This window comes from Pocillopora damicornis, chromosome 3 (assembly GCF_964200805.1).
Source record: "Pocillopora damicornis chromosome 3, jaPocDami1.2, whole genome shotgun sequence".
NCBI classification, from domain to species: Eukaryota; Metazoa; Cnidaria; class Anthozoa; order Scleractinia; family Pocilloporidae; genus Pocillopora; species Pocillopora damicornis.
This window is the reverse complement of record NC_142672.1, coordinates 15,613,042-15,625,790: the sequence shown is the minus strand read 5'-3', so window position 1 is coordinate 15,625,790 and position 12,749 is coordinate 15,613,042. Positions and strand designations below refer to the sequence as shown.

General features: G+C 37.2%; 2 protein-coding genes and 1 long non-coding RNA gene across 3 annotated transcripts; 1 reads left to right on the top strand and 2 right to left on the bottom strand.

The window, feature by feature from the left end:
- Nucleotides 1-154: 154 nt before the first annotated feature.
- Nucleotides 155-3,381, bottom strand: LOC113668012 (biliverdin reductase A). Its single transcript, XM_027183895.2, has 5 exons — nt 2,960-3,381; nt 2,279-2,392; nt 2,006-2,103; nt 1,137-1,431; nt 155-597 (listed from the first exon to the last, which is right to left on the bottom strand). Exons 1-5 carry the CDS (start codon nt 3,079-3,081, stop codon nt 306-308), a joined length of 921 nt encoding a protein of 306 aa, XP_027039696.2. The 5' UTR covers nt 3,082-3,381; the 3' UTR covers nt 155-305.
- A 1,056-nt stretch (nt 3,382-4,437) lies between these two features.
- Nucleotides 4,438-6,275, bottom strand: LOC149048484 (uncharacterized). Its single transcript, XR_016185215.1, has 2 exons — nt 6,137-6,275; nt 4,438-4,603 (listed from the first exon to the last, which is right to left on the bottom strand). It is a non-coding gene; the product is annotated as an uncharacterized LOC149048484 (long non-coding RNA).
- A 125-nt stretch (nt 6,276-6,400) lies between these two features.
- Nucleotides 6,401-10,833, top strand: LOC113668010 (uncharacterized). The gene has a single exon (XM_027183891.2). The coding sequence runs from the start codon at nt 6,542-6,544 to the stop codon at nt 10,538-10,540; it is 3,999 nt and encodes a 1,332-aa protein (XP_027039692.2). The 5' UTR covers nt 6,401-6,541; the 3' UTR covers nt 10,541-10,833.
- Nucleotides 10,834-12,749: the final 1,916 nt, after the last annotated feature.

Below are 12,749 nucleotides of genomic sequence, written 5' to 3'. Positions count from 1 at the left end.
AGGTAACGCTGCAGATTTTCTGCGCATGCCCAGCGAAGAGACCGCGCTAAAATAGGCCATTCCTTTTTACAAAATTTGGTGCGTCACGAAACTAGTTAGTGAAAAACCATGAAGCAAAAGTAACACACCCACAAGAAACATAGCAACAGATCGCTTCTAAATAAAAGACGTTACATTTTATTGCAACAATCCTTCACTGGCTTCTTTGAAGTTCTATGAAAGCTATTTTCATTGATATCCCTTTTTTGGGGTTAAGCGTATTTTCAAATTGTCCACTTGATACTATCAGTATTTGGAGTTATGTACTAAGAACAGGTTCCAGTTTTGGCCATTGTTTCAATCTTTTCTGCCAACTCGAGGCAGTAAAGCACTCGTTTCTTGTCTTGAGCAATTTCATCAGAGCTGCGCTCCCCCCGTACCTCAGAGAGAAATATCTCTAGATCCCTTGCAAACAGTCCCTTGTGGCCAGGGGGAGGTGGACCAGAGGGTTTGGAAACAGGCGCTGGTGTCACAGTAGTACCATCTTCAAATTTATACTCCTGGGATGCTTGCCTTGGTTTCCCACCACGTACTCGTTCACTTATCCAAGTTAATGGCCTACAAAATGATTTATAATCAGAAAATATTTCAGTTGGGCAAAATGCAGCCCCAGTAACCATAACCTTCAACATAACTTTTGGAGACACCCTGCTTTTTTTCAATAAAAAATAACAATTACAAAACTTCCCCCTTCTCCTTACAACAAAATTTGCCTTTTGGTATGTATGAAGGGGGAGCAATTGAAGGCAAACATGGAATATAGTCATATATTCTTTCGCAGAATTGCTTTCAAAAAAATTTTTGCCAAGAGTATGTTCATCAATCAGCCCACATAATATAAACATGTCCACTGCAATTTGTAATAGATAAAAATTGTTACTCTTTCATGACAAAACACCCCACTACATTTTTTTCATTTTTGCAATCTCTTCTTAACGGGTCTGGAGTCATGCTCCCCTGAAAAAAAATGAAATTTGAAACTCTCTAAAGACAATTTCTAGCACTCTGGGACAGATTTGAATTGTGTAACTTTCTTTAGCCAGACAATTGTATCACAATCAATAAAAGAGGCTAATTTTCTGAAATGTCTAACTTACCTGTTGTCTAAGGTGTGTAATTTACAAGTAAGGCGATGAAGATCAGTTTCATTTTCAAAGTGAGCTTCTTGTAATGATAGCTCACCAAACAAATCATACAAAATCTCCAATTGTGAAATTCCAGAGAAACTTGGAAACCCAGCTCGCCTTATGTCAGCGATCCACTCCTTGAGAAATCTGGCATCTAGACGAATGGTACCCTCAATAAAAGGAACATTTTTGTTTTGAATAGCGTGCTTCATATCCTTGTGGGAATCAAGAAGAAGAGCTATGTCTTCAACATGACAGGTCAACCCTGAAAACCGAAAAAAAAAACTTCAAAACCATTCCACAGTATGGCTCACTGAATGGAAACTCTACTTTGTTTCTAGGAGGGAATTTTACAATCTTAGCCAACACAACCACAAACCAAAAACAAGGGGGGTGAAAATGGAAATTAAAAGCAACTGGCAGGAAAAACGGCCCTAATTGCTACAGTAACTTATTTAAGAACATAAAAATAACAGTTCAAAAAATGCTGTGAAAACAATGTCTGAACAGGTTGCAGTCCCCTCTTACCGGGCCCTTCTAAATCAGCTTATACAAACAGACCATTAGTTCCAGTAGCCATTTTATATAGTCTTGACATAATATTTTTCCCCACAAGATCTCCCATACTATACAACGTCACAAAAAGGAAGCAGAAAATCAAATTATTTCTAATTCTCAAATTATTTCCACGCATAAAATATATCATGAAGAAACATCTGTATATTAAGTAAGCCTGATGTAAATTATTTCACATTCTTATCACACCCAAGGACACACATTAAACCTATAACTATATTCAGGTATTTCACAGTTATATACAGAAAATTTTATGTACATACCTTTACTTTCTGCTAAATCAAAGATCTTTTTACCACCCTCCGCTGTCAAACATAGAGGAAAATCCACCAAAACATGCTTTCCATGTTCTAGGATTTTTCTGTAAAGTGAAAATTGTGCTATAAGAGAATTGGCCAAAAGGAAATAATAAGGACACAGAAGATAGAGCCTTCCACAATACCTATAACATATGCTAATTAACCACTACATTATTACATCTCCCAAGTTTTGATGAATTAGGAAGAAGAAAAAGTCATTTATAAGATCATGATCACCTGGCATACTCTTCATGGGTGTCATTTTCTGTACAAATGACAAAAGCATCCACATCATCTCTTGTCAAGGCTTCATCCCAGTCTAGAACAGGTAGATCATCTTCTACTTGCCTCCTATTAAAATTATTAAATAAATGAAATCACCTAAAAAGTATAATCAACTACACAAAATAAACCATCCACACAAATAAATAGAATTAATTTAACCTATTTCATTCAAAAATAACTTTAAGCATACCTTCATTCATGCAAAGGTAACTGTGGGTGACTAAAAAATATCACAGACTTACTTGAATACTTCTGATCAAATTTGTGCTGTAGGCAAGGTCAAAAGACTGACGGGTTTTAAAATCCTTTTTAAAACAGCAAACTAAATTACATTCTTCTCAGTTCTCTTTCAATGGAAACTAACTCGAGATCAAAGAATTAAACTACCAAACCCTACTACACAGCAAGCTGTTTAAATCATCATAACATGCGATGGAATTCCGTCCTCCATCCTTCACACCCCTCCTCCCCATTCCCGCCTGTCATGAACTCTAGATGGGCTTTTAAAGAGCTATATAATTCTGGGGTTGCTTCCGCCATCTACTTTGAGGGAAAGAAGCAAACGATTATGAAAAGGCATGCGTAAGTGTATTACCCAATAAGTTAACAACCACTGAATCCGATCAATCTCACCTGGATATCACTCCACGAAGAACAACACTGTCTCCTAAAACTTTCTGCTTCAAATCTCTTACTCTGACTTTTCCAGCGATTCCCAATCCAACAACCACGATACCTAAAGGCTTTTCCGTCATATCTATTCAATCTCCACCTTCCTCCTCTTGAAAGCCACACGAAAAATTAGCATCGTCACATTTTCCGCTTTATAGAGACATCTTACAATATCAGCTGTGAACCTTGTTATTTTGAGGCCAATTTTTTTAATATACAGCTGTGCACACAAGATCAAGATGAACAAAAAGAAAATAAACTATATTTCAGGAAAATGACAAAGCTGTTGTACTCAAAAAGTCGTCTTTGTGTCAACCTATGAATTTTAGGGTCAGCATTAGATTCCATCCACCAAAACCACCTCGGTCGAGAGGGACTGAGATGGAATATTTAATGACTTGCAAAACATAACCGGAGATTCTCGGAAATCCGCAAGTGATGTAGCCGAACATCAAAAGCTGTAAATCCCATGATTCTTGAGGAACAAACAGAAACAGCATAGCGAGAATTTTAAGTCGCGAACCATTGATGGTAGACATGCAGATAATTTAGGATACGTAAATTCTGTTGATGAGGCGCTTAAACTTATTGCGGAATTTGAAACAGGATTGACGACGAAGTTTTCTTTCTTTAAAGCTGTCAAAGGTTTCGGGAACATATATTTATATATATTTGATATAGCTCTTTAGCATTACAAAGCTTTGCTATCGCTATTGTGCATTCTCACTAGTTTGTCTAGTTCAAGTCCTCTGGCATGGCTTGGATGATACCACAATCGTGGAATCATTCGGGTTAATTTAATGCTTACACCTCCTTCCTCGGACAGAAGTCACAAAATACTGGGGGAAGATGCATGAGATATTTAAGGAGCAAAAATTCGTTTTTTACTGGTGTGCCTTTCCTAATTTTGGGAAGCAAAGTGTTCAATTGCAAGCACGGCATAGATTGAACAGCTGGAGAGAAAAGGAAACGAAAAGATACAGAAGAAGTACTGTATATAATAATTTCTTTTTATCCTCAACCTTTGTGTTTCTGTCAACTATGGCTTGCTAATTTGAAAGGTCAAATACATGAATGGGTCATATGACATTGATCTCAGAATACTTTTATGACAAACGTGATAACAGTTCAATCTTGGCTAAATTGAAGATGGTTTAGAAGTTAACAATTGTAAGAACTTTTCACTAACATATGCTGCTGACAAAGGAGAAAATATATGCAATTCTGCATTTTTTGCATTCTATCAAGCAATCATATGTTTGCTCCTTATCACGCTATGACACTTCCGTTTTGGCACATTCCAAAAAATAACTTGAGAAATACACTGTCACTCATCTTACACTGTTATATTTACCTATTACAGAAGGCTGGAAACAAAGATTTTGTTTTCAAGAAAATAAGATTTCTTGTCCAAGACACAAGGAAGTTTGACTGCGAAGCACAGATAAAAATGCGAGAAATTTTATTTTTTTCAGAGAACAAGGTAGTTCTACTCATGTATAAACAGAACAAATGCGATTTAATAAATCAGATATGCGGCATGACTCATTTTCTTCCATCCCCACTCAAAACAAGCAAACACACCTATAGAGGTTCCAGTCTGGTCTGCAAATGAAAAGGAGGAAGGTGATCACTGCAAAATTAAGCATTAGGGTTCTTATTTAGAACATATTGATTATTGTATACTGATATCTAGAAATTAAGGTTGCAAGTAGCAGCCAGCTGAGTTATAGTTTGAGTTTTATCAAGTCCATTACTTTGTTAAATTTAGAGTAACCTTGACTTGAGAGAGGAAAATTGAGGAGCTGTAATATACTAATCATCAATTAGGGACCACAAAGAAAAATTTATTTATAGAGACTTTTGAAGGAGAGGGGTAAGACTTGTGACAAGCTGGCAGACATATAGATAAACTTTACTGCTAAATGGGTTACAATACAAAGTGCTCAGTATTTGGATCAGCTATGGCTCAACTTAAACTTTGCTTTAGCTTCAAGTTTAATCCTTTGTGGTTTCCTTTCTCTGTGTTTATTTTTCAAGTTATGTACACAGAAGAACACAAAAATGACAAGGAATGCTTTTGAATATCAAGAGGCTGGAATAAGCAAGAAACCAAAACTGAATTTTAAACAGTACAAAGTTAATTTGATCTTCCAATGTTATTTAATTTTAACCATAGAATTTGCTATTTAAATTTATCCCCTCCATTTTTCTGGGTATTGTGAGCAAAAACAAACAATTATCACAAAATGCATGGTATACAATGGTTTGATTCACCAATGTGGCAAAGGCCTTTCACTGTCTATCCATAAAAAGGGAAATAGTTTGTAAACTGTAAGACATTCTGCATGTTGAGTGTATACTTATTCATCCATGTGAAATTAAAGGTTACTTGAAATAAATGTGAAAGATTTATAGGATTTTCAGACCCCTGATAACAATTACTAATGTGCTGATTTGTTGTACTTAAAGGTTATGATTTTGGCGGAAAAAGTGGAAGAAATTTCTGGACCTGGAATTTTGTTGCAAATGTTTGTTTAAATCAGTTTAAGTCAGTTAAAAACTCTCCTGTTTCAAGATTACATGATTACCACACCAGAACCTTTTGTATTCTATATTATGCACCATGTTATGATTATGGTTTCAATAATAAAAGGTGCTGACTCAAGAACTTTCCAAAATATTTCTACATACAAAGAAATAGATTGTGGTTATGTACTCCAAATAGCAGGTCAAATCAGTCTTCTGTAAGGAAGTAGCAGAAATTTCTGTGGTGGTTTTGGTGGATGGAGAGAAACATCCACCAGAACCACTTTATTCTATGTGTTAAGAGTTATGATAATCATTATGAACGTTTGGTCGGTCAGCAATTGTGCACCATAAAAAATAATTAGCCAGAGCACTAACTGCTAATTAGTGGTATAAATCTTTTGTCTCCCTGAACATCTAACAATGGCTATAGATAAAATTTAAAAAATATATTGTTGATGGTTTTGGTCAAAGTTTTGGTGGATGTTCCCAAATGACATCCACCAAAACTACGTAACATCTAAGCACCTTTTAAATACGTGAAATATCTGCATAAAATTGCGTAAAATGTTTTATAATACTACAATCGAACAATAAATTAATACTTACCATTTCTTTAGTAAAAAGTTTTGACGCAATTTCCCAAACAAATAATACACTTGGGTCATCGGGATAAATCGGCATGTTGTCGTAGCTTCGTAATTTTTTTCCATCATTCCATCTCAGTCCCTCTCGACCAAGGTGGTTTTGGTGGATGGAATCTAATGCTGACCGAATTTTAGCTGGGAATTTGTGCTCTAGTTGCGTGACTTCGTGACAGGGGCGAACTTGTTCCAACTCTCCTCGGTAAGAGATCGTCCCCAGAATGCTCCGGCCTCGGAGAGCCACATGAACACCGCACCCTGTTGGAAGAAGTGAAGGAAGTTGGATAATTTGACGGAAATTTAAGATCGCGTGATTTCTTCAGCCTGGCAAGAAGTGATTGTACTTCCGCCTCAGCAATGAGTAGTCGCCATGGAAGTCGTGAAAGAGTATTTACTCGCAAAATACTTCAGTCCTTTTGGATATATTGTCGCAGTTTTCCATCTTTTAGCATTGACAGCACTTGCCACAGCCGCTGGAGTCTTAAGAACGAGCGAGCGTCGAAGATTCAGCTGTCCTTCTTCTCCTGATTCTAAAGACGACTGTCTAAGGCAATATGACAAACAGGTCTACTTTGGTTTGCCATTCTATGGATTTGTTCTGTTTTGTTTTGCGTCCGTTTTGGCAGTGTGTATCGCCTACTCCTGGTGTTTTGTGAAATCGCGAGTCGATGAGATTGAAATCGCCTTGAAACCAAATCCAGAAAGCCCTCGCCGTCGGCCTAGAGTGAAAACCCGCCGAGTGTTCTGGTCTTATTTTGTTCACCTTGTTTTGCGATTTTTGGGGGGGATTTTGTTCATTATTTTGCAGAACTCTGTGTTTTATTTAAGTGGATTTCCAGCAGAATTTGTCTGTTTTACTCAAACAGTGAAGGAGGCAGCAAATTCCACAAATGTTATTACGACCAAAGAAAATTCCTTAGCCATCAACTGTGATAACTCCATTGCATCTGACAATGCTGTCTACGCGAGAGGAATTTGGATAGTGAACATTCTATTTACGTTGCTTGTGTTTGGAGAGATATGCTATCTTTCGTTGCGAGCAATACAGAGAAAACAGTTCATCTTCGATTCCGAATTCTGTGAGGGGCACTTTTTTAGCAAGGGTAGGAACCCTATTGCGCTGAGCGAGTTGACATTCCGGACGAGACAACGAATACGCGAAGAAACAGAGATCCTTGAACCTTTAATTGCTCAGCCAGAAATAGAGAGAGTCAGACTTTTGGATGACGCTTTTGTCGATCTTGTTATTTACAGTGGAAGAGCATGTGGCGAATTCGCTGATTTGTTGAAAAGACACGAAATATTTGATATATATTTAAAGCCCCAGTATGGATCAATAGCCATAAAGAAAGTTGATGAGCTTTTTCTTCCAAATGAAGATACTCGAGATCCCCGTAAAATTCTCGTGGTTGGTCGCCCTGGCATCGGAAAGTCTCTGCTTTGCACGAAATTGTCGCGTGACTGGAGCAAGAGTGATCTTTTGCGTGACAGTGACAAAATCTTTCAACATCTGTTTGTGTTCCAATTCAGATGGTTCAATACCGAGACAATGGAGAAGATATCTCTCAAACAGTTGTTGAGTCATTTGTATTCAGAAGGTAGCATGGACAGTGAAGTCTTACAGCATATTTTAGACAACCCTGAGCGAGTGCTATTTGTTTTTGATGGCTTGGATGAATTTAAATACCACGAACGCATTCTGGAGGATGAAAGGGCACATGCTGGAAACAGTGCAACAGAAGAAATGCCATTTTCAGCTCTTTACGTGAAGCTGATGAAAGGAAAGCAGCTTTCTGGGGCCACGATTTTGACCACGTGTAGACCAAATGTTGTGCAGAGTGTTGCACATTTGCCATTTGACAGGAAGGTTGAGATTATGGGATTTACTCCAGAAAAAGTCCACGAATATGTACTTAAATTTTGTGCACATGATCCAGAGACAGCAAACAGAATATGGGGTCATATCAGCAGCAATTTAGAACTGCTCTCTTTGTGCTACATTCCTGTCAACAGTTTTATTATCTGTTCCCTTTTAGAAAAGTTTATTAAACTTCAACAACATTTAGGAAATACTCTACCAGCAACTTCAACTGACATTTATGAAGGAGCTCTGAGGCTGTTCATTTTCAAGCATCACCCAGAATTTAAGAGGAAGTTGTTAACAAAGGATTATCTTCTTGGAAATGTGGGCCTCCCTGATCAAGTTGAAGAAACTTTGAACCGGGTTGGATCATTGGCAAAAACAGGAATTCAGGAGAGACGACTGATGTTTGACTCAGTGGAGGTGAAGGGAATAGAAGACTGTGGGTTGTTCAATCGTATGCCAGATTGTGAAGTTTTACCTTTCAAATTGAAGTCCCAATTCTGCTTCATTCATTTGACTCTTCAGGAATTTCTTGCTGCCAAAGAAATAGTGAAGATGGATTCCAAGGACATTAGTAATTTCATCCTCACAAATGCTTCAGATCCAAAGTGGCACTTGGTACTTCAGTTTGTGGCTGGTCTACTGCGTGGACAAACAAATGAGGCAGTTGGCAGTTTTGTAAGCCTCCTTTGTGACTCTTTAACATACATAACTCTTTGTGACTCTTTAAACTTTAGTAGTAAATCCAAACAAGAAGCTGTTCTTATGATGAAATGTTTGCATGAGTACAATGATGCTACAATTGTGGAAAAGGCAGCATCACTTCTACAGAAAAACGAAACTTTCAACAATAAGATAGATTTATCTTATTCTGAAATAACACCTGTTGACTGTGCAGCAATTGTTTTCTTTATTAACAAACTGCACAACCTTATGGAGTTGAACCTGTCCTCTAACAATATATCAGACCAAGGTGTTTCATTCCTGTGCAGTGTAGTTAGAGATGGACACTGTACACTCAACACACTACACCTTGGTTGGAACAAAATACAGGACCAAGGTGTTTCACAACTCAGTGAAGCTTTAAGGGATGCTAACTGTAAACTAACTAAGCTGAGGCTTCCTGGTAACTACATAAGATACCAAGGTGCATCACATCTGCAGGATGTACTTAAAAATGCAAATTGTAAACTCACCAAGTTGGACCTTGGTGGCAATAGTATGGGGGATATAGGTGTTTCACGACTGAGTGAAGCACTCAAAGATGTAAATTGCAAACTTGAAAAGTTAAACCTAGTTGAAACTGATATTACAGACCAGGGTGTTTTCCATTTGTGTGAAGCATTAAAAAATGTAAATTGTAAACTGACCAAGTTAGACATTAGTGCAAACATGATATCTTTCCATGGTGCATTAAGCATGTCTGTCGCACTTAAAGATGTGAACTGTAAACTTACAAAAATGAATCTTGAAGTAAATGACATCGGTAACTTGGGTGTATTTCACTTAAGTAATGCACTTAAAGATGAAAACTGTAAATTTACACAGTTAGATCTTGCTGGTGTTAAGATGGGAGATGAAGGTTTAGCACATCTGTGTGATGCTCTGATAAATGAAAATTGTTTAGTCACTGATTTGGACCTAAGTCACAATGCAATAACAGGGCAAGGTGTTTCCTACCTGCAAACTGCGCTCAGAAATAAGAATTGTAAGCTTTTGCAGTTGAGCCTAGCTATGAATACGCTAAGGAACACTTTATATTTAATTAGGAAACTTACTGAATCACTGATCAAGGGGGATTCATTGAATTTTTATGGTGAACAAAGTGTTCTGTTACCAATATCTAGCGCACTCAGAGATGAAAATTGTAAACTAGTGAAGCTTGATCTGATATCAACTGGTGTGGAAGATGATGACTTATTCTACTTGTGTGGTGCACTGAAAGACATGAATTGTAAACTCACTGTGTTGTACCTTGGTGGCTGTCTCATAACAGATGAAGGTTTGCAACACCTGTGCAGTGCACTTGAAGATGTAAATTGTAAACTCACAGAGTTGTTTCTCGGGAGTGACAGTATAACAGATCAAGGTGTTCCCCTTTTTTTTACTGCAATTAAACATAAAAATTGTAAACTCACCAAGTTGGAAATTGAGTTTCCAGAGGTAACAGATGAAGGTTTTTTACACCTTTTAGTTGCTCTTAAAGATGTAAATTGTAAACTCATCGAGTTGAAAATTGAGTTTCCAGAGGTAACAGATGAAGGTTTTCTACACCTTTTGGTTGCTCTTAAAGATGTAAATTGTAAACTCACTAAGTTGTCACTAGAGGGAAATGAGTTAATGGATCAGTTCATACCACATCTGTGCTCTGCACTTGAAGACCCAAACTGTAAACTCATTAACTTAGACCTTACACAAAACAAATTTACAGAGCAAGGTAAAAACATGCTACATCAAGCACTAAAAAGTGCGAATAGAACAAGTCATATCAAAGTCGAAGTATAGCACGTAAAAGAGAAAGCAATTTGAAATTACCGTGATTGAGGTGCAGCTCTGTGTCAAGAGCTTAGCAAACCAGTCAGTGCAACACTAAGACCAGATTTCATAAGCATATAATTAGGTTTCATGGTGTTATATTGGTAGTTCTTAGCTTAATATACTGTACAGGCGTTCATGTACACTTGTCATGAGATTGTATGACACAGAATGTAATTATGTAATTATTCTGTTTGTCATAACTTTTAAAATTATTGTCAACAAAGATTGGTTTACTGATTATAATAAAGTGACATGTAGAACATGTATTTCTTAGTGATGTCTGTGCTGTTGGTGTTGTGTAAAGTCAATCAGGTATCAGCAGTGGCTGCTACCATAGGGGAAGCTTATGTGTCCTTCAATTAACAATTGGTTCATACGTCAGCATGCGTTCATCAAGATATGAAGCACATGGGAAGTTTAGAGAGCACTAAAGATGCGTAAGAGTTGCTCAAGGCATATTCAAGAGCAACTCTAGCTTCTTGAGTGCTCTCCAAACTTCCCAAGAGCTTCATATCTTGACAAATGCACAGCTGACACATGAAGCAATTGTTTCATAACATTTTCAACCGGATGGAAAATTTTTTTTCTCAAGGGATTTGTTTACTGTCATGCACATGCACAATAGGAATATGGAGCATGCTTGCACAATTGAATTTGACTAGACAAATTTACTAGCTATGTTATAATACAATTTAGGTCTTGTTGCAGTGATACCCTGTGTTGTTTACATCAACTGTCATACTAGCTAATGGTTTACAGAACATTTTGTGTTGTGATTTCCTACTTTACACCTTCCCACTGCAACTGAGCTCCATTTGGATCACTTACTTCAACTTATAGAGAGTCTGTCAGAAATGAACCCTAGTCAGGGCAATGTGTGCAACTCCTTGTACCCCTCCCATAAATCTACCCCTGCTTTCATGCTTAGATGTAGTTGATAATGTCAATCTAACAGACAAAAAAGGTGAAAATAATCACTAGCATCAAAGGTAAATCAAATTTTATCCCAACCACTTTCTCTAAAAAAATTTTGAGGGTGGAAATATCATCAAAACTACAGCTGTGCCCTTAAATGGGTCTAAACTTTGAAATTCAATCCCCTCACCACTTTCCTTTCTGATGGATCTTCATTCCTTGGCATTGACATCACTTGTACCTACCCTCACTTGGCTGAAGTAGCTCAAATCAGTTTAAAAAAAAAATGTAGATGGGTCAGAACAAGAGTGAAACTCGATGAGGAAAGAGGTGTCAATGATTTAGTTAAAACCCCAAAGTGCCACACATTATCTAACTTGCAGAAACAATTTTAACCTTCATTATATATGAGACAAATCTGAGAATAAGTGGAATTTCAGAAAGGAAGTGGTACAATAATTCATGCCACACAACAGTTCAGTGATTTGGCCCACCCTGTAATAGCTACTGCCCTCCAAGGGATGCTAGTCCAAGGTCTATCTATGACTTTCCTGGTAATCAAACTTTCACATGGAAAGAGCCATGTGAGAGAAATTGTATTCAATAATAATACTACAGGGTGGCTCAGCCAGGGCTCAAACCCACAACTTTTGTAAAATTATTGGGAGATGATGTCTCACAGAGACACCCATGTACACTAGTGATTAAAATAAAAAATCCAACAACAAATCCAACTCATTATTCTGATTCTAAAATTTACTTCAGGAAACCCATTTATACAGGTGCACAAGCTTTAATTTTTTTACGCCTACATTAAGCCCTTAATAGAGTCAAAGCTACCCACAGTAATCTCACATCATCTGTCCCGTAGAACATTTTGCAGTTTAAACTACAGGACTTCATAAGCAGTAGGTTATAACATTGAGCACTAAGGAAGCAAAGGTTCTGCCAACAAACAATGCTCTATGACACAATATATTCCTTGGAGTGTCAGAGAGAATCAAAGAGAATGTCAAAGAGAATCATAATAAAGTGTCATGAAAAATTGAAATAATAATTTGCTGGGATAGGGAAATACCAACAAAGTAAGAATAAAATAAGAAGGAGCAAAAATGGTAAAAAAAATAACAAAAATTAACATAGTTTACAAATGCCCAACTTGAAAAATCAATCTAGGCTACAATGTTCAGGAAAAACAAATCCTGACAGAGAACTGCAACTCCTTTGTAGTATAGAGTTTTCTGAACTTAAGCCTTGGATT